The sequence below is a fragment of the Struthio camelus genome, chromosome 35 (assembly GCF_040807025.1).
Source record: "Struthio camelus isolate bStrCam1 chromosome 35, bStrCam1.hap1, whole genome shotgun sequence".
Classification (NCBI taxonomy): domain Eukaryota; kingdom Metazoa; phylum Chordata; class Aves; order Struthioniformes; family Struthionidae; genus Struthio; species Struthio camelus.
Window position 1 is genome coordinate 384,879 of NC_090976.1, and position 17,195 is coordinate 402,073.

The window sequence follows — 17,195 nt, forward strand, 5'->3', positions numbered from 1 at the left end:
CACAGCCACCCAAACTGCCCCTAGCTCCCCCAATCTGCCTCCTAGCCTCCCCAATCTGGCCCACAGTCACCCAATCTGCCCCCAGGCCCCCCAATCTGCCCCCCAGCCCTCCCAATCTACCCTACAGCCACCCAAACAGCCTCCAGACCCCCCAATCTGTCCCCCAGCCCTCCCAATCTGCCCCACAGCCACCCAATCTGCCCCCAGGCCCCCCCTAATCTGCCCCCCAGCCCTCCCAATCTGCCCCATAGTCACCCAAACTGCTCCTAGACCCCCCAATCTGTCCCCTAGACCCCCCAATCTGCCCCACAGCCACCCAAACTACCCCCTAGACCCCCCAAACTGCCCCACAGCCACCCAAACTACCCCCTAGACCCCCCAAACTGCCCCATAGCCCTCTCAATCTGCCCCCCAGCCACCCAAACTGCCCCCAGGCCCTGCCCCACGGCCAGGCAGCACCTGGGGACCCTGGCAGAGGGGAAGAGGGGCCCCTGGCGTGTCCCTCCCCCCCTAAATGAGCAGTGGGAGGCAGGTGGTGGGTGCAGAGCCTTTATGGAGGTGGCGGGGGGCAGCGGGGGGGGGGTGGTCAGGGCGGCGCGAGCCCCTGCAGCCCCCGCAGCGCCTCGGCGCAGGCGCGCACCAGGGTGCAGAGCTGGACGCTGGCCTCGGCCGAGGCGGTGCGGGGCAGCTCGCGGGCCGCCCAGCCCAGCTTGTGCAGCAGCGCGGCGCGGGCGGCCGCCACCGCCTCGGCCCCCGCCGCCTCGGCCCCCGGCGCCGCCGCCACCTCGGCCCCCGGCGCCGCCGCCGCCTCGGGGGGGGCCGCCCCCTCGCAGCGCTCGGGCCGCCGCGCCGCCGGCCCCGCCGCCGGGGGTCCCGGGGCCGCCCCGGCCCGCCGGTGCTCGCGGGCCTGCGAGAGGGCGGCCTGGGCGTTGAGCGCTGCGGGGTGCCGGCGTCAGCGGGGCCGGATCCCCCTCAACCCCTCCGCATCCCCCCCAAGGCCTCCAGATTCCCCTCCAACCCCTCCGGATCCCCTCCAACCCCTCCGGATCCCCCTCAACCCCTCCAGATCCCCCCCAAGCCCTCCGGATCCCCCTCAACCCCTCTGGATTCCCCCTCAACCCCTCCGGATTCCCCTCCAACCCCTCCGGATTCCCCCCAACCCCTCCGGATTCCCCTCCAACCCCTCCGGATCCCCCCCAACCCCTCCGGATCCCCCCCCAACCCCTCCGGATCCCCCTCAACCCCTCCAGATCCCCCCCAAGCCCTCCGGATTCCCCTCCAACCCCTCCGGATCCCCCCCAAGCCCTCCGGATTCCTCTCCAACCCCTCCGGATTCCCCCCAACCCCTCCGGATCCCCCCCAAGCCCTCCAGATTCCCCTCCAACCCCTCCGGATCCCCCCCAACCCCTCCGGATTCCTCTCCAACCCCTCCGGATTCCCCCCAACCCCTCCGGATCCCCCCCAAGCCCTCCAGATTCCCCTCCAACCCCTCCGGATCCCCCCCAAGGCCTCTGGATTCCTCTCCAACCCCTCCGGATTCCCCTCAACCCCTCCGGATTCCCCCCCAACCCCTCCGGATCCCCCCCAAGCCCTCCGGATTCCTCTCCAACCCCTCCGGATTCCCCCCAAGCCCTCTGGATTCCCCCCCAACCCCTCCGGATTCCCCTCAACCCCTCCGGATCCCCCCCAAGCCCTCTGGATCCCCTCCAACCCCTCCAGATTCCCCCCAAGCCCTCCGGATCCCCCCCAACCCCTCTGGATTCCCCCGGCCCCGTTCCCACATCCCAGTCGCCAATTCCCGTCCCCAAGTGCAGCCCTGGCCCCAAGTCCTGCCCCCCTTCCCCATCCCCAGACCTCCGGCCCCTTCCCCAGTTCTTGTCCCCAACCCCAAATCCAGTCCCCAGCCCCCCCCAGCCCTAAGCCCCCATCCCCTCTCCCCAATTCCTCTCCCCAGTTCCCATCTCCAGCCCCTAGCCCTAAACCTCCATCCCCTTTCCCCAATTCCTCTCCCCTCTCCCCAATTCCCATCTCCTCTCCCCAATTCCCGTCCCCAGCCCCCACCTCCAGACTCCCGTCCCGGTTCCCATCCCTGGATCCCCGTCCCCAATTCCTATCCCCAGTCCCCAACCCCAGTCCTAGACCCCCAGCCCCCACTTCCTGCCCCCCTCCCCGGTCCCAGACCCCTGTCCCCAGTCCCCAATTCCCGTCCCCAGCCCCGGACCCCCGTCCCCGTCCGTACCGGGGTCGTCCTTGTCCACGTCGGAGTCCAGCTCCTGGCAGGCCACGCAGTAGAGCTGCTGCTGCTTGTTCTGCAGCAGGATGGTCTGGGGGGGGGGGGTGAGTGCATGCGGGCCCCCCGGTGCCCCCCCAGCCCCCCTGGTGTCCCCCCCGGACCCCTCGGTGCTCCCCGTACCCCGCAGTCCGGGCAGCACTGCCCCAGCATGCGGTACCCCCAAGGCAGGACGGGCCGGGGGGCAGCAGGGAGCGTGTGTGACCCCCCCGGTGCCCCCCCGGACCCCTCAGTGCCCCCCCCGGACCCCCCGGTGCCCCCCCCAGACCCCACAGTCCGGGCAGCACTGCCCCAGCATGCAGTACCCCCACAGCAGGATGGGCCGGGGGGCAGCGAGGAGTGTGTGTGACCCCCCCCGGTGCCCCCCCCGGCCCCCCCCGTACCCCGCAGTCCGGGCAGCACTGCCCCAGCATGCAGTACCCCCACAGCAGGACGGGCCGGGGGGCAGCGGGGAGTGTGTGTGACCCCCCTGGTGCCCCCCCGGACCCCTCAGTGCCCCCCCACACCCCCGGTGCCCCCCCCGGCCCCCCCGTACCCCGCAGTCCGGGCAGCACTGCCCCAGCATGCGGTACCCCCGCAGCAGGTACTCCCCCATGGCGTGGCTGATGCGCTCCTGCCGCTCCCGCCGCGCCGCCAGCACCTTCCGCTCGGCCTCCGGCGGCGGCTCCCACTCGGGCTCCGACGCCCCTGTGGGGACACGGCCACGGGGGGGGGAACGCTGTCACGGGGGACGCGGTTGCGGGTGGGGGGGCTGGACGCGGGGGCGCAGTCACAGGTGGGACACAGTCATGGGGGGCACGGGGACACCATGGGGGGGAGCACAGTCACCGGGGGACACTGGGAGGCGATCACGAGTGGGACGCGGCCACGGGGGGGTGAAGAGGGACCGTTGGGGGGGACACGACCACTGGGGGTCTGGTCACGAGGGATGCAATCACGGGTGGTGGTGAGGACGCAGGGGGCCGTGGGGACACGGTCAAAGGCAGGGCGCGGTCACGGGGGGCACGGGGACACCGTCGGGGGGAACACGGTCACCGGGGCACACAGGGACGCGGTCACGCGTGGGACGTGGCCATGGGGGCAGGCGGCCACGGGTGGGGGCGAGGAGGGACCGTTGCGGGGGGGGACACGGCCACGAGGGGGGTCTGGTCACGGGGGATGCGGTCGCGGGGGGATGGGGACGCTTTAATGGCGCGGACGGTCACGCGGGGGGGGCGCCACGGTCACGGCGGGGGCGCCGAGGCGCTGGGAGACCCCCGTCCCGGCAGGGGCTGGCTGTGAGGGGGCCCCACGGGCCCCGGGGGGAGGGACACGGGCACCCGCGGGGGCTCCACGGCCGCTCTAGGGGCCCGGGGGGGGGGGGGGGGCCCGCCGCCGCCGCCCGCACCCGCGTTCAGCGCCATGTTCCGCTCCCCGCCGGAAGTGACGTCACCGCACGGGTCCGGCCGGGAAAGCGGCCCCGGCGGGCAGGTCCGGTCGTGAAATGGTTCCCCCCGGCCCCGGGGGACCGAGACGTCCGGTCCGTTCCCCCCCCCCCCCCCGCAAGAGGAGAAGTAACCGGTGCTGCTGGGAGCTAAGACCCCCCCCAAACCCCCTCTCAGGGGACACAGGCATCCAGGAGAGCCCCCCCACTAGCCCTCCCAGGGGACCAAGGCAGCTAGGAGAGCCCCCCCCCCAAATACCCCAGCATCCAGCCCCCCCCTCACTACCCCTCTCAGGGGACCTAGGCAGTTAGGAGCCCCCCCCCCAAATACCCCAGCATCCAGCCCCCCCCTCACTACCCCTCTCAGGGGACCTAGGCAGCTAGGAGCCCCCCCCCCAAATACCCCAGCATCCAGGCCCCCCCCCACTACCCCTCTCAGGGGACCTAGGCAGCTAGGAGCCCCCCTCTCCCCCCCAAAAAACCCCAGCATCCAGGCCCCCCCTCACTACCCCTCTCAGGGGACCTAGGCAGCTAGGAGCCCCCTCTCCCCAAATACTCCAGCAGCCAGGACCCTCCCCCTTCACCTAACAGCCCCTCCCAGGGGACTGAGGCATCTAGGAGAGCCCCCCCCAAGACCCACCGATCCCCTCCCCTTATTGCCCCCCCAGCACCCAGGCACAGAGGGGTTCCCCCCCCCCAAACACCCCCTCCCCACCAAGCAAGAGGGGACCAAGCGCGTCCGTGGGAAACGTTTTATTTTTGCTGGAAAAGCCGAAGGGGTGGGGGGGGGAAGCTGGGGGGGGGGGGGAGGCTGTAAAGGACACAGCATCTACGGGGGGGGGTTGGATGGGGGGGGGCAGCGGCGGCAGACAGCCCCGCGGGGGCGAGTTACCTGGAAGACAGCGAGCCCGCGGCGGGGCCGGCGGGGCGCCGGGGTGGGAGTTAAATTAGGGGCTGGGGGAAGAGATTTGGGGGGGGGGGGTGCCGCAGCGGGACCGAGACGCGGGAACCTCCGTAAAAAACAAACAACAAAAAAAAAAGCACAGGGCGGCGGCGCCCCGGAGCCCGCGGCGGGTGGGCGGGCGGGCGGGCGAGCGGGTGCGGGGGGGTCCGGCCGAACGCTTCCGCCCCGGCGCACGCGACCTGGAAGAAAGCACAGCAGAGGGTCAGGGGCTGGCGGGAGGAGGTGGGGGGAGGAGGAGGAGGAGGAGGAGGAGGAAGGGGGCGGGGGGCCACAGCCCCCCAGCCGGGCGCCGCTCTCCGCCCTGGTTCCTGCGGGGCGGCAGCGGCGGCTCGACCCCGAGCCGTACGGGCGCGTTGGGGGGGGGGGGGCTTTCAGCCCCCAACCGCCGGGGTTGGGGGGGGGGGGCCATGCCGCAGGGGCTGGCGTTGGCCGCCGGCTTCGCGCCCGCCTTTTTCCCCCCCCGCTCCCCGCTGGGCCGGAGGGGGCCGCGCGCCGCGGTCGAGCGCGAGGTTTTGGGGTTTTGGGGGGGGGGGGGGGCGAGGGAGAGGAGCTGTTTCTGTGCGAGGCGAGACCCGCGGCGGCGGCGGCGGCCCGGGGCACGTCTAACCTGACGCTGCACCGTCCGCTGCGGCTACGGACCAGAACGAGAGCTCCGCCAAGCCTCCGAGGGCCGTTGGGTGCCGCTCTCCAATGCCGCGGCAAAAGTCTCTGCCATTCCTAGCGTACGGGGAAAGCCCAGAGCCGCTTCCTCGGGGAGGGATTTTCCTGCCAAGCTTCTTCCTCTTTGGGGTCACATCCTGGGAGATTAAGGCCTATTACAACCGGGCTACGGGGCCGAGCGTGGGGCCGGGGCAGGCAGCGCGGCTGTTCCAGCACGGAGGAAGAGACCGGCAGCGGGTGTAAGGCTCCAGCGAGGGCTGCTGCGTTGCAGCGGCAGAGCCGGGGGGCTCGGGGTCGGGGGGAGGAGGAAGAGGAGGAGGACGTGCCCTCTGCGGCCGAGTTGCCCAGCCGGCGTGCCGGGGAGGCAGATGGGAGCGCGGCGGCCCGTTTCGGGGCGGGGAGTCGGGCTACGGCGCCGCAGCGGCCTCGGGAGAGGGCGGCGTCGCAAAGAGGAGCCGGGACGGGCCCCGCAGCGGCCGCAGGAAGGCGCCCCGGCCGCGCCGCCCCGCGCGGAGGCTGCTCCGGCCCCGCCGCGCCGCCTCGGTTTCTAGCTGAGCTGCGGAGCTGGGGCGGGAGGGCAGGGAGCGACCGCCGGGCTCGAGAAACCCCCCATCCCCAGCGCCCGGCCGGGGCTCGGCCCCGCGCGGCGGCGAACGCCGCGGAGAATGGGCCGGGAGTCGCCAGGCTCCTGCCGCCGCCGCCGCCGCTCGCTTTGGGAGCTGGGTGAGCGGCGGCCCCTCGCGCGCTCGCACGCGCGACCCCCGAGCTGGCGCCGGGGCGGCCCCGACCGCCCGCAGCGCGCGCCCGCGCGCCTCCTGCAACCCACAACGCTCTCACCTCCGACTCAAAACGCAGAGTACCGCGCCCTGTCCGCGTACGGGTCCCGCTCGAACCGCTGCATGTCGTAGAGGGAGGCCCGAGCGACCGACGAGACCGGCGACAGCTGACTACGATCGTAAGTGTACGCCTCTCCGACGGTGGTGGCCGCGGCTGCCGTGCGGCGCAGGGGGCTTCTATCCCGGGTGTAATAGGTGGAGGAGGCGGCCGCCGCGGCCGCGGTGGCGGCGGCGGCCACGGCGGCTGCCGCTCCCGGGGTCGGCAGCAGAGCTCTATCGTACGCGTCTAGGGTGGTGGGGATGCGACTGGCCATGGCTGTGGTGGCGGCCATGGCCGTGGACTGCACTTGGGAGTACTGCGCGTACTGCGAGTACTGGGCCATGGTCTGCTCTGCATAGGCGTCGTATGCAGAGGCCGTCGCATAGGACCTCACGCGGTAGCGCTTGTAGTAGTCGACCATTCCGCCATACCCGTCATCGTAATACATGGTCTCCCCATAGCCCGCGGGGTAGGGAGTGCGCACCGCTCCGTACTGCTCATTATAGGCCTCGGTAAAGTCAGCCACTTGCCCCGGGCGATCTACCGGACACTCTTTAGACCAGTGCCCTTCCTTCCCGCACCGGTAGCAGCCGCTCTTGTCTCCCATCCCGGGCGCGGTCCTGAGCCGACTCGTGGACAACTGCACGCGCATCCGCTTGCCTTTAAGAAACAGACGCAAGAAGGGTTGCTATAATTAACTGAGGCCACATAGGGAAACCAAGAGATTCACAGAAGAGCAAGAACCCAGCGAGACGTCTGAACCTACTGCCCCGGGTGAGGGGAGCCCGACCGGCGGCCGCCCCGCGCCGCTCCTCCGTGCGGCGCCGCCAGGGCCCGGGCAATCCCGGACCCGGCTCGCCGCCGCGCGCCTGCTCCGAATCCGGGCCCAAACCTGCGCCGGCGGTTACCGCTCTCCCGGCGGAGCCGGGCGGCCCCGGACCGCCCGCGAGGGACGGAGGCTCTGGATACCGCCCGCCTCTGCGCCCGTGGACGCAGCCGCGTGGCGCCGGGCAGCGCGCTCGGACACCCCGCGCCGCTCGCGACCCGCAAGGGGACGTGGAGCCAGAGGGAACCGGACCCGGAGGCGGCATGAAGCCGGGCTCGGCCCCTGGAGACGGGCTGGCCTGGGAAACAGCGTCGGAAAAAGGCTCTTGGGAAGGGAGCGAATAAACTCAACCCGTTCCACATCCCGCGGGGGGGCTGTGGGACTGACTGGGCTCATCTGCCTCGCTCGGACGCTGAGAGCAGCTTCCCGGGGCTTCCCACGCCTGACCTCGATGGGGAGAGCCCATCCCCGGCCTCCCGGCGGATGGCCACGAGCCGGGGAAGCGGAAGGCTTTAGAGGGAAGAGCTGCCAGCTGCGCCGTTGCGCAGCAGCCTCTCAGCTCCCCGGGGAGCGCAGCCACCTCCCACCACAGCCCCGGATCGCAGTGCCGGGTCGGGGCCACGCAGATAGGCAGCCGGGCTCCGCGGGCGGTGAGGGGGGGAGGAAGAGGGAGAGCAGGCTGCGAGGAAGGCCCCGGAGCAGAGCCGGAGCTGCGGGCGCCTAGGAATGGCCGGGGGAGCCCTGGCAAGAGGCCATTTACGGCAGCTCTGCCCCAGGAGGAAAACAAGGTGAGGAACTGCGCGGACCCAACTTCTCTCGGGGCTCTGCTTCGCTCGCGCGAGTTCGCTTCTGCCCCTCCGAGCCGGACAAGCATGTGCCGGCTCCGCACGGCTTCCCTGGCTACGTGGCGTTTACGCCGCTGCTTTCGAGGCTCTTCCTAACGGGACCGCTAAGGCTGGAGCGGTCACGGCTCGGAGCCGGCGCTCGCCGCCTCCGAGGGGAGGCGGCAGCACGGGGAAGGTCCCGCTGCGCTTCCCGCAGACCCCAGACCTGGGGAAGCCCTACTCTGCCCTGCCCCGCGCGGCTCGTGCCGCAGGGAAGCGCCCTGCTTTCCGCGCTCCCCGAGACGCCTGCGGGCTGGCGGCACTGTCAAGATGCCGTTTGCCAAAGGCTTCTGCCCGGATTTTCCTTTTAAGCTCGTTTGCAGCGGGGGAGCTCGCGGACCTGGCTCAAAGCCTCGAGTAGAAGCCCCCAGAGCTCAGTGCAGCCCCCGGGGTCCCGGCTGCACCACAAAACCCAAGGGAACTATTTTCCACACGTTTTCAGGGAAAAACGCTTGCGTTTGACCAGCGGATTTCAAGCCACAGCTCACTCTTACCTAGGAGCTGGGGGCATAACTCCTTCCCTCGGAGCTGGAGCACCGTTTCGGAGCAACGCCCCTCCCCACCACAGCACCCGTCCTGCCTCCCTCCCACACCTGCACCCCTCTCTGGCCACCAAAGCCAGCTTTGGCCACCGGCCCACCATCCGCACGGCTCAGGCATCTCTGCACGCAGAGAAGCCTCACAGGACCAGGCTCGTAGGGATGGCACAGGAAGTGCAAGCTAGTTTTTCACGTGGCCAGTGTTTGATCCTAGCTGGAAGACAGGTGGGGCACCTAAGGACAGGTAGAAGTTGGCCCTGAATCCACGTGGCTGCTAGTTGGGTGTAGGAAACTCAGGCAGGAGTGACTTTTTTTCTGTTATTACCCTCTCTCCCTCCAGCAGCACGAGGCCAGGAATTGAACCTTGCCACACGCGCTACCAGGGAAGGAGAAAAGGCCACAAATGCCTCCAGCTTCTGGCTCCAGAGCCCTGAGGGGTCCTGCAGCCCCCCCGCCCAGGCTGCCCTTCGCCGGACCAGCCCCACAGACCGCAGTGACAGCCGGGGACGGCTGCTCCGGTGACCCACCGCCCAAACCCCGCACTCTCCCACTGCGTCTGCCTGCTGTCTCCCCTAGGATGTCTCTGGGACGGTCTGCGCTAGCTCGGTGGGCATGCGACTGCCGGGGGGCTCTCACGGGCACCGCGGAGCTGCGCAACGCTGCAGGCGGCCCCGAGGCCCGGGTTTCCTCGTCTCTCTGCCTTCTGGGGAGGGGCAGCCCCTCGCTGCCTGGGTAGGGGGCTGAGCAGATCCCAGACGGATCCGAATGCAGCTGCCCAAGGGGCAGCTGACGGCATTAAGGCCCTCGAGGGGCCAAGGCGCAGTGGTTGGGGCCACACCGCACGCGTGCTCGGTGAACTCCCTACTACAGAGGGGCGCTGGCACAGGCAGCAGGCAAGAGTTACGCTGGAGCCAGAGCTCCCACCTTGAGCAGCCCCTCCCCACGCTCAGAGACAGCCTCGGCACCCTGCTCTCCTACCTGACCTGCTTCCTCGGGGCACAGCCTGGCGCTACCTACTCCTAGCGAAGGCCGCATCGGCCCCGGTTCATGTTTCACCTTGGAACTCGGTGTTGTCCAGGCCACGGATGGCCTCCACCGCGTCCTCCGCCCGCTCCATGTGCACAAAGGCATAGTCCTTGACGATGTCGCACTCGATGACGGGGCCGTACTCCTCGAACTTGGCCCGCAGCTCCAGGTTGGTGCAGGTGGGGCTGATGTTGCCCACGTGCAGCTTGGTGGAGGCCTTGCTCTTGTTCTTGCTGGCCTCCACGTTGATGCAGACGCCGTGCAGCTTGTGGTGGTGCAGGTTGCGGATGGCGTCCTCGGCCGCCGTCTTGTCCTCGATGTGCACGAAGCCGTAGTTCTTGATGATGTCGCACTCCAGCACCTTGCCGTACTGCTCGAAGAGCGAGCGGATCTCCTGCTCCGTCGCCTCCCGCGGCAGGTTCCCGATGAACAGCTTCACCATCTCGGCCAAGCCTGCGCCGGGGAAGAGACGACCGGTCACGGGGACACCGGGACGTGCGGCGGGGGGGCGGGGCGAGGGGTCGGGCCACCCCTCCGGGCTCCCCAACCCCTTCCCTCCCCGCCTCAACACCACAAGCAGCCCCGAGGGGGCGAGGAAGGCGGAGTGGGGCGGGGGGGGGGCTCATCCGCCCCACAGAGACTCTCTGGGGGTTAAAACGGGGCTGGGCCAGGCCGCCCGGCGGGGGGGGGGGGGCGCCGCTCGGGGCCGCCCCCTAGGCCGCACCGCGGGGAGGGAGGGAAGGCCTGGAGGCTCGGGGGGCGCCGCAGCGAGGCGGAGAGCGGGGTACCGGGACCCGGAGGCGAGGGGAGACACCGGGGGACCCGGAGATGGCGGGGGGGGGGGGAGGGAAAGGAGGGGGGAGGCGGCCGCTCACCACAACGTCTCCTCCGCTCGCGCCGGGACGGGTGACGGCGACAAAATGGCGGCGGCGGCGGCTCCACCCCGCGGCGCCCCCGCCTCCGCCCGGCGCGCGGCGCCCGCGCCCGCCGATTGGCTGCCGCCTGCCCGAGCGCCGCGACGCGATTGGCCCAGCCGCCGCGGGGTGGAGGGGAGGGGGGCGGGGCGGGGGGGGCGCCGCCCGTGCGCGTGCGCGGAGCGCCTATATATGTGTGTGTGGTGGTGGTGTGGGGAGGGGAGGGGAGGGGGGAGAGGGGTGACGTCAGGGCCGAAGCGCGCGCGCCCGGCGGCCCGGATGCGAAGCGCGGGGGCGGGAGGGAGAAGCGGAGAGGAGGGGGGATTTCCGGTCACGTGAGGGCGGCGGCAGCCAATCGGGGCGGGGGCGAGGGGCGGGGCTTGGCGGCGCCGCGGAGCCCGGCGGCGTCGGAGCGGCGGGAGCGGCGGAGCCGGGTCGGTGCCGAGGGCGGCGGGGAAGGGAGGGGGGAGGGAACCACCGGCCCCGCGCCGAGACCCGCCCCCGCCGGGTCGGACCCGCCCCTCACCGGCACGGACACGCCCCTTAGCGTCACCGGGAGCCCCGCCCCTACCGAGCCTGGAAACGCCCCCCCCACACGCATTGCGGAGCCCCGCCCCTCTCCGCCCCGTCCCAGCGGGAAGCCACGCCCCCTCCCAGCGGGAAGCCACGCCCTCACGGTGCGTCACGCTCCGCCCCCACCGGGCCTGGAGATGCCTCGCCTGGAGCGAGCTGGCCCCGCCCCCTAGCCTTAGCCCCGCCCCCTCGTGGTAGCCACGCCCCTCGCCTTAGCCACGCCCTCCAAGGGTCCCCCCCCCTTGTCCCACTGACTCCCCCTGCCCCCCATCCTGCCCCCCTGGCCCCATTCCTTCCCCCCAGCCTGCCCCTCTGCCCCCCGGCCTGTTCCCCCAGCCCCATTCGTGTCCCCCGACCCCTGTCCTGCCCCTCTGCCCCCCATCCTGCCCCCCTGGACCCATTCCTGCCCCCTGTCCTGCCCCTCTGCTCCCCATCCTGCCCCCCTGGACCCATTCCTGCCCCCTGTCCTGCCCCTCTGCTCCCCATCCTGCCCCCCAGCCTGCCCCTCTCCCCCCCGGCCTGTTCCCCCAGCCCCATTCGTGTTCCCCGACCCCTGTCCTGCCCCTCTGCCCCCCATCCTGCTCTCCAGCCTGCCCCTCAGCCCCCCGGCCTGTTCCCCCAGCCCCATTTATGTTCCCCCAGCCCCTGTCCTGCCTCTCTGCCCCCCATCCTGCCCCCCTGGCCCCATTCCTGCCCCCTATCCTGCCCCTCTGCCCCCCATCCTGCCCTCCGGACCCATTCCTGCCCCCTTTCCTACTCCTCTGCCCCCCAGCCTGCCCCTCTGCCCCCCAGCCTGCCCCCCGCCCCCTCTGCCCGGATCCTGCCCCCCAGCCTGTCCCCCCAGCCCCATGCATGTTCCCCCGACCCCTGTCCTGCCCCTCTGCCCCCGTCCTGCCCCCCGGCCGCCGTGTCCCCCCCCGCCCCCGGCGCCCTGACGCCCTGCCGCCCGCAGGCGCGGCGCCATGTCGGACTCGGTGCTGCTGCTGCGGCGGGTGCGGGAGCGGAGCAGCGAGGCGGCGGCGGCGGCGGCCGGGACGCGGCGGAAGCGGGGCCGCCGCCGGCGCTTCTACCCCGAGCACCGGGTGTACCGGGCCCGCAGCTCCTTCCTGGACCTCAGCGAGGAGCAGGTGCTGCGGCGCTACCGCCTCGACAAGGCCGCCATCGCCGGGCTCTGCAGCGAGCTGGGCTCCGACCTGGAGAGCCTCACGGGCCGCAGCCACGCGCTGCCCGTGGCCGTCAAGGTCACCTCCGCCCTCACCTTCCTGGCCTCGGGCTCCTTCCAGACGGCCACGCGGGACACCACCGGCATCAGCCAGTCCGCCATGTCCAACTGCCTGGCGCAGTTCCTGGAGGCGCTGCAGCGGCGGGCGGCCCGCTACATCGCCTTCCCGGCGCCGGGCCGGGTGCCGGGGCCGCCCGCCGGGCCCTTCCCCGGCGTGCTGGGGCTGCTGGGCAGCATGCACGTGGCGTTGCGGGCGCCCTCCGAGAACGAGCTGGCCTACCGCAACGCCCGCAACTACCACTCCATGAACATGCAGGTGGTGTGCGACGCTCGCGGCACCATCACCAACGTGGTGGCCAAGTATCCCGGTTCCTGCCCCAACGCCGCCGTGCTGGAGAACTCGGCCCTGGCCCGGCTGCTCGACGGCGCCCGGCTCGACGGCGCCTGGCTGCTGGGTGAGTCGGGGCGCCGCCGACGGGTCTGGGGGCCGACGGCTGCAGCGAGCCGGGGCCCGGTTTCGCCGCCGGCTCCGGCCGAGCGGGCTCCTCGTCGGCACCGACGGAGCCAGCTCGGACCGGCACCTCGACCCGCTCGAGCCCACCCGGCCGGCTGCAGCGGGACGGGATGGGGACGCCCGCGGGTCCCTTTGCAACGAGCGGGGCGAGAGCGCCTCCGGCCGGATGGGCACGCGTGGGGTCGGCGTTCCCGGAGCCGCAGGCTCCTGAGGGGCAGGATAAACGCGGAGCAAACGCCGCTTCTCTGCCGCATGAGCAGCGTTAATCTCCCGGGAGGGTTTCGGCACTTTCGGCGGGAGAGGGAAGGGCGGCGGGCGCGGGGAAGGCGGGCGCTCACGCCTCCTTTCTTCCTCCCCTGTCCCCAGGAGACCGGAGTTACCCGCTGAAAACGTGGCTGATGACCCCCATCTTGTTCCCGTGCAGCCCGGCGGAGGAGCGCTACAACGCCCTGCACCACGAGGCCCTGGCGGCCCTGCGCCAGACCTGCGCCCTGCTCAAGCTGCGCTTCCGCTGCCTGGACAAGGCCAGCGGCTCCCTGCAGTACACCCCGCAGAAGGTCTGCCAGATCTTCCTGGCCTGCTGCATCCTGCACAACATCGCCCTCAGCCGCCGCATGCCCCTGGAGCTGCCCGAGGGCGCCGAGCCGCCCGACGGCGCCGAGCCCGAGCCCGAGCTGCCCGTACAGACTCCCTACGTCCAGATCTCCAGCGAGGCCCGGGCCGTGAGGGCGCGGATCGTGCAGCAGGTCAAGGACGGCCTCGCCTAGAGCCGCCCGCGGCCCTGCCGGTGCGCGGCGCGGCGGCGTCCCGGCGCTCTCGGACCCCGGCGTCGAACCGGGGCGCCCGGCTCCGCTTAGAAACCCGATTCCTTCCCCTGCCCTCCCCCTTCCCCGTAGGTTAGTGACTGAGGGGCGGCCGGCGAGGGGCTGCGGGCGGCCGGGCTGCGCTCAGCTCGCCCCTTGGGCGGCCGGAGAGAGGAGCCCTGGCGCAACGGGACGCCCCGAGGCCTCGCGAGACGGGGGGGACGCGGCGGACGGAGCCGCCCGGACGGAGCCCCTTCCTCGCTGCCTGCGGGAGCCGCGTCCCGCCCGCGCGCGGGGCAGACGGAGACGGGGCGAGCGGCGCGGGAAGAAGCGAGCGGCGGAGACTCCCCTCCCGCTGCCGGCGTCGGAGAGGGGCGCCCCGTCCCCGCGCCCCGTCCCGCCTCGGTGACGCCCCTCTGGGGCAGAGCGGGGCGCTCCTTCGCTTTCAGGAGGAGACAAATAAATGTATTTTTCTAAGAGAGGCGTCTGGGCTGCTGGTGGGACGGGGGACGGCGCGCTCGAGGCTGCCGGCGCGTCCCTCCGGGCAGGGAAAGCACCGCGCCGTCCCTCTCTCCCGTGTTTATTGACCGTTTGGGGCACTTCCCCACCCTCTCCCGACGCTCCGACGCCCGCCGGGCTCCGCTTAGGTCCGGGAGCCTCCGGCTAGACGGGCGGGCGCCTCGTCGCCCAGCGGAGGAAGCCTCCCCCCCGCCCGCTCCCCCCGCCGCCACAGCTCCCTGCCCGGCAGCCCGGCGCGGCGGCCCTGCTGCAGCCAGTAGAGCATCTCCACCTTGTCCCACCGCATCTTCTCCAAGTAGGGGCGGCCCTTGAAGGTCACCGTGTCGCCGAACTTCGCCCGGATCGTCCGCAGGGCGGCAGAGAGCGCGGCGTCGCGGCGGGCGATGGCGGCGTGCAGGCGCCTCCTGGCCCGCGCCTCCCCGGCCCGCGCCTCGGAGGAGCCCGGCTTCCTCTCGAAGAAGCGGTTCGGGTCGGAGGCGGTTTCTTCCAGCACCTCCAGGTGAGCCAGCAAGAGCTCGCGCTCCTGGATGCGGCCGGCGGCTGCCTCCCAGGCCTCCAGCGCGGCCGGGAGGCGCGCGTAGCCCGCCCCGCAGCTGTACTTGATGGCCATGTCGAGTTTCTCCCGGCCGGAGACGTGCAGCACGGCCCAGAGCCGCTCCAGGCGTTTCTGCAGCAGCCTCGTCTCCCTGGAGGCCCCCGGCTCCCCCGACGTACCCGGTTTCCACAGCCCCGGCACGAACTGCTCCGCGCCGGAGCCGTCCCGCGGGGCTCGCTGCTCCGCTGCCTGCGCCGTCCGCTCCTTCTCCCTCTGCTCCTGCTCTGGGCAGACCGGCGGGGTCTCCGGCTCCTCCTCGCCGGCTCGCTCGCGCAGGTGGAATATCACGTGCAGGTAGTCGGTCTCCGCGGTGGAGACGAACTTCAGGTAGTCGTCGAAGACGAAGGTGGCTTTCCACCACTCGTGCCAGGAGCCTCTCTGCTTCCAGGGCACGTTCCTGGGGGCCGGCGCGGGGGCGGCGGGCGCCTCGGAGCCGTGCCACGCCGCCGGCAGCGTTTTGCTCAGCTCCACGTTGATCGCCGGCTCCTCGCGCGCCCCGGGTGGCGTCGTGGAGGCCAAGCTGTGGAAGAGATCCCGGTCCGTGGCCCAGGGCTCTACCAGGGGCTCGCGGTCGAAGCGCAGCCGCTCGCCGGGGAGGTTCTTCACCATCTCGGCGTAGACCTCTTGCACCTCCCTCCCCGGGCAGAGCCCGGCGTCCAGGGCGTCCGCCAAGGCGGCGTGGGGGTCGCTCAGGAGGTCGCTGCAGAGCGGCCCGAAGCCCTGCAGCGTCACCGCGTCCACAAAGGCCCGGCGGGGCACCCGCGGTGCAGCCGCCTTCACCCCCAGGCCGGGCAGCGCGAGCGGGTGAGCGGCGGGGGGCTGCGGCGGCACGGGCTGCAGTGGTGCGGCCGGCTCCTCCTGCCGGAGCTGCGCCCGGAGGTGCCGGAGCCGAGCGTCGTCCTGGCTGCGGCGCGTGAGCGCGGCGAGGAGGGGCGGCAGCTGCAAGTCCCCGCTCAGCTCCTGCCCGGCCGCCCGCCGCGTCAGCCAGCGGAGATCCTCCGCCACGGCCAGCGCGGCCAGGCAGCTTCCGGCCTCCTCCGGCTCTCTGCGGCGAGCCAGCACCAGCGGGGAGAGGCGCCGAGGGGGCCGGGGCAGCCCGAGCTCATCCAGGAGCCGTCGCCCCTCTCTCAGGTCCGGCACCGAACGGGAGCCGGGCTTGGGCCGCTCGGTGCCGGCGTGACCTTCGGAGCTGGGGGGCTGCGGGCAGGGAGTGCGGATCGCCTCGCAGGGCAGGTGCCGGAGGGCGGACAGCGGGAAGCCGGTCTGCTCGGCGGAAAGCCAGCGGGGGACGCGGCTGAGGTCCGGGGACGGGATGTTCTCCAGCTCCCTGATGTCCATCGCTAGCTTCTCCCGGGAGGAAGGGGCCGGTGGCCGCGTGAGTCGGAGCAGGTGGCTGACGGTGACGCCGAGCCGGCAGCCCCGGGCGCCCCGTCGGCCGCTCTCGGCGCTCCGGAGGTCGCGGGTCGCGGGGCGTTTCATCTCCGCGACGAGCTGGTGGCGGACGGCGGCCACGTCGAAGTAGGCAGCGCAGTCGAGGGCCAGCTGGGCGCAGAAGCGGGTGAGGTTGGCCTGCTCGGTGAAGACGGCTCTTCTCCGGCTCCTCCTCATGAGCCGCAGGTAGTGCAGGAAGAGCCGCTCGGCCGCGAGCACCAGGTAGGACACCAAGCGCCGGTGGATCTCCCCGTCGGCGGCGCGGCCGCGGGCCGGGTGGCGCGGGGAGCTGCCGGCCGCCTCCCAGGCGCGCGTCGCGGCGGCCAGGATGATCTCCCAGAAAGCCCGCCGGACGCGCGGCTCCTCGGGCTGCCGGGCCGGCGCCAGGCGCTGCTCCAGCAACTGGGTCAGCGCAGGCAGCGACGTGGGGACGGGGCAGCCGGGCTCCTCCGGCCGCCGGGCGCTTCCTCCTGCCGCCTCGGCCGATCGGAGCCGCTGGCGGGGCCCGGGCTCGGCCCCGGGGGCCTGGGCCATGGCTCGGCTCACGGCGGGGCCTGGGGCCGAGCACCCCAAACTGGCCCGAACTGCCCCAAAATCACCCTCGCGACGAGGGCCCTCACCCCATCCCGCCCGCAACGGGCACCCCTGAATCTCCCCCTTAAATCAGGGGTCCCAGATCCCCCCACTCGGCACAGGAACCCCTTTTCAATGCCCCTAAAACACCCCCTCACCACCCCCAAACCACCTGAATAGTCCTCAAAATCGCTCAGCCCCCTTGAAGCCCCTAAATACCCCCAAACTACCCTGAACACCTCCCCAAAACACCCGCTCAAGACCCCCAAGCCCCCGAATACCCCTAGAACCCCCCCAAACTCCCCCGATACCCCCGGACACCGCCTCAGGACCTCCAAACACCCCCCAAGAACCCCAAACCACCACAATCCTCCTATAAAATCCACCAACCCTCTCAAGACCCCCGAATACCCCCCCCAAACGCCCCCCCCAAGCCTCCCTCAAGACCCCCAACCCCTCCAACAGCCCCTCAGGACCCCCAATTGCCCCCGACGCCGCCGCCTTCAACGGGCCCCCCCCCCGGGCTGGGCCCCCCCCCCCGCAGCGGCCTCGCACGCCCGGGC

At 72.1% G+C, this 17,195-nt stretch overlaps 4 protein-coding genes across 8 annotated transcripts; 1 reads left to right on the top strand and 3 right to left on the bottom strand.

The window, feature by feature from the left end:
• Nucleotides 1-532: 532 nt before the first annotated feature.
• ZNRD2 (zinc ribbon domain containing 2) lies at nt 533-3,760 on the bottom strand. The gene is made up of 4 exons (XM_068923668.1): nt 3,678-3,760; nt 2,826-2,977; nt 2,240-2,324; nt 533-936 (listed from the first exon to the last, which is right to left on the bottom strand). The coding sequence occupies exons 1-4, from the start codon at nt 3,691-3,693 to the stop codon at nt 587-589; spliced, it is 603 nt and encodes a 200-aa protein (XP_068779769.1). The 5' UTR covers nt 3,694-3,760; the 3' UTR covers nt 533-586.
• A 692-nt stretch (nt 3,761-4,452) lies between these two features.
• LOC104151897 (RNA-binding protein 4B) lies at nt 4,453-10,462 on the bottom strand. Of its 2 annotated transcripts, XM_068923806.1 has the most exons (5): nt 10,364-10,400; nt 9,519-9,941; nt 6,175-6,873; nt 4,572-4,856; nt 4,453-4,524 (listed from the first exon to the last, which is right to left on the bottom strand). In XM_068923806.1, exons 2-3 carry the CDS (start codon nt 9,928-9,930, stop codon nt 6,182-6,184), a joined length of 1,104 nt encoding a protein of 367 aa, XP_068779907.1. In that variant the 5' UTR covers nt 9,931-9,941; nt 10,364-10,400; the 3' UTR covers nt 4,453-4,524; nt 4,572-4,856; nt 6,175-6,181. The 2 variants fall into 2 exon arrangements, with proteins under 2 accessions (XP_068779907.1, XP_068779906.1); XM_068923805.1 differs by lacking the exons at nt 4,453-4,524; nt 4,572-4,856 and adding an exon at nt 5,066-5,474 and having other exon boundaries at nt 10,364-10,462.
• Nucleotides 10,463-10,807: 345 nt separating this feature from the next.
• On the top strand, nt 10,808-13,993 carry LOC138063781 (putative nuclease HARBI1). Of its 4 annotated transcripts, none has more exons than XM_068923800.1 (4): nt 10,808-10,836; nt 11,928-12,652; nt 13,078-13,457; nt 13,608-13,993. In XM_068923800.1, exons 2-4 carry the CDS (start codon nt 11,938-11,940, stop codon nt 13,617-13,619), a joined length of 1,107 nt encoding a protein of 368 aa, XP_068779901.1. In that variant the 5' UTR covers nt 10,808-10,836; nt 11,928-11,937; the 3' UTR covers nt 13,620-13,993. The 4 variants fall into 4 exon arrangements, with proteins under 4 accessions (XP_068779901.1, XP_068779903.1, XP_068779900.1 ...); XM_068923802.1 differs by having other exon boundaries at nt 13,136-13,457; XM_068923799.1 differs by having other exon boundaries at nt 13,078-13,993.
• An 83-nt stretch (nt 13,994-14,076) lies between these two features.
• On the bottom strand, nt 14,077-16,665 carry CCDC87 (coiled-coil domain containing 87). The gene has a single exon (XM_068923651.1). It carries the CDS (start codon nt 16,591-16,593, stop codon nt 14,158-14,160), a length of 2,436 nt encoding a protein of 811 aa, XP_068779752.1. The 5' UTR covers nt 16,594-16,665; the 3' UTR covers nt 14,077-14,157.
• Nucleotides 16,666-17,195: the final 530 nt, after the last annotated feature.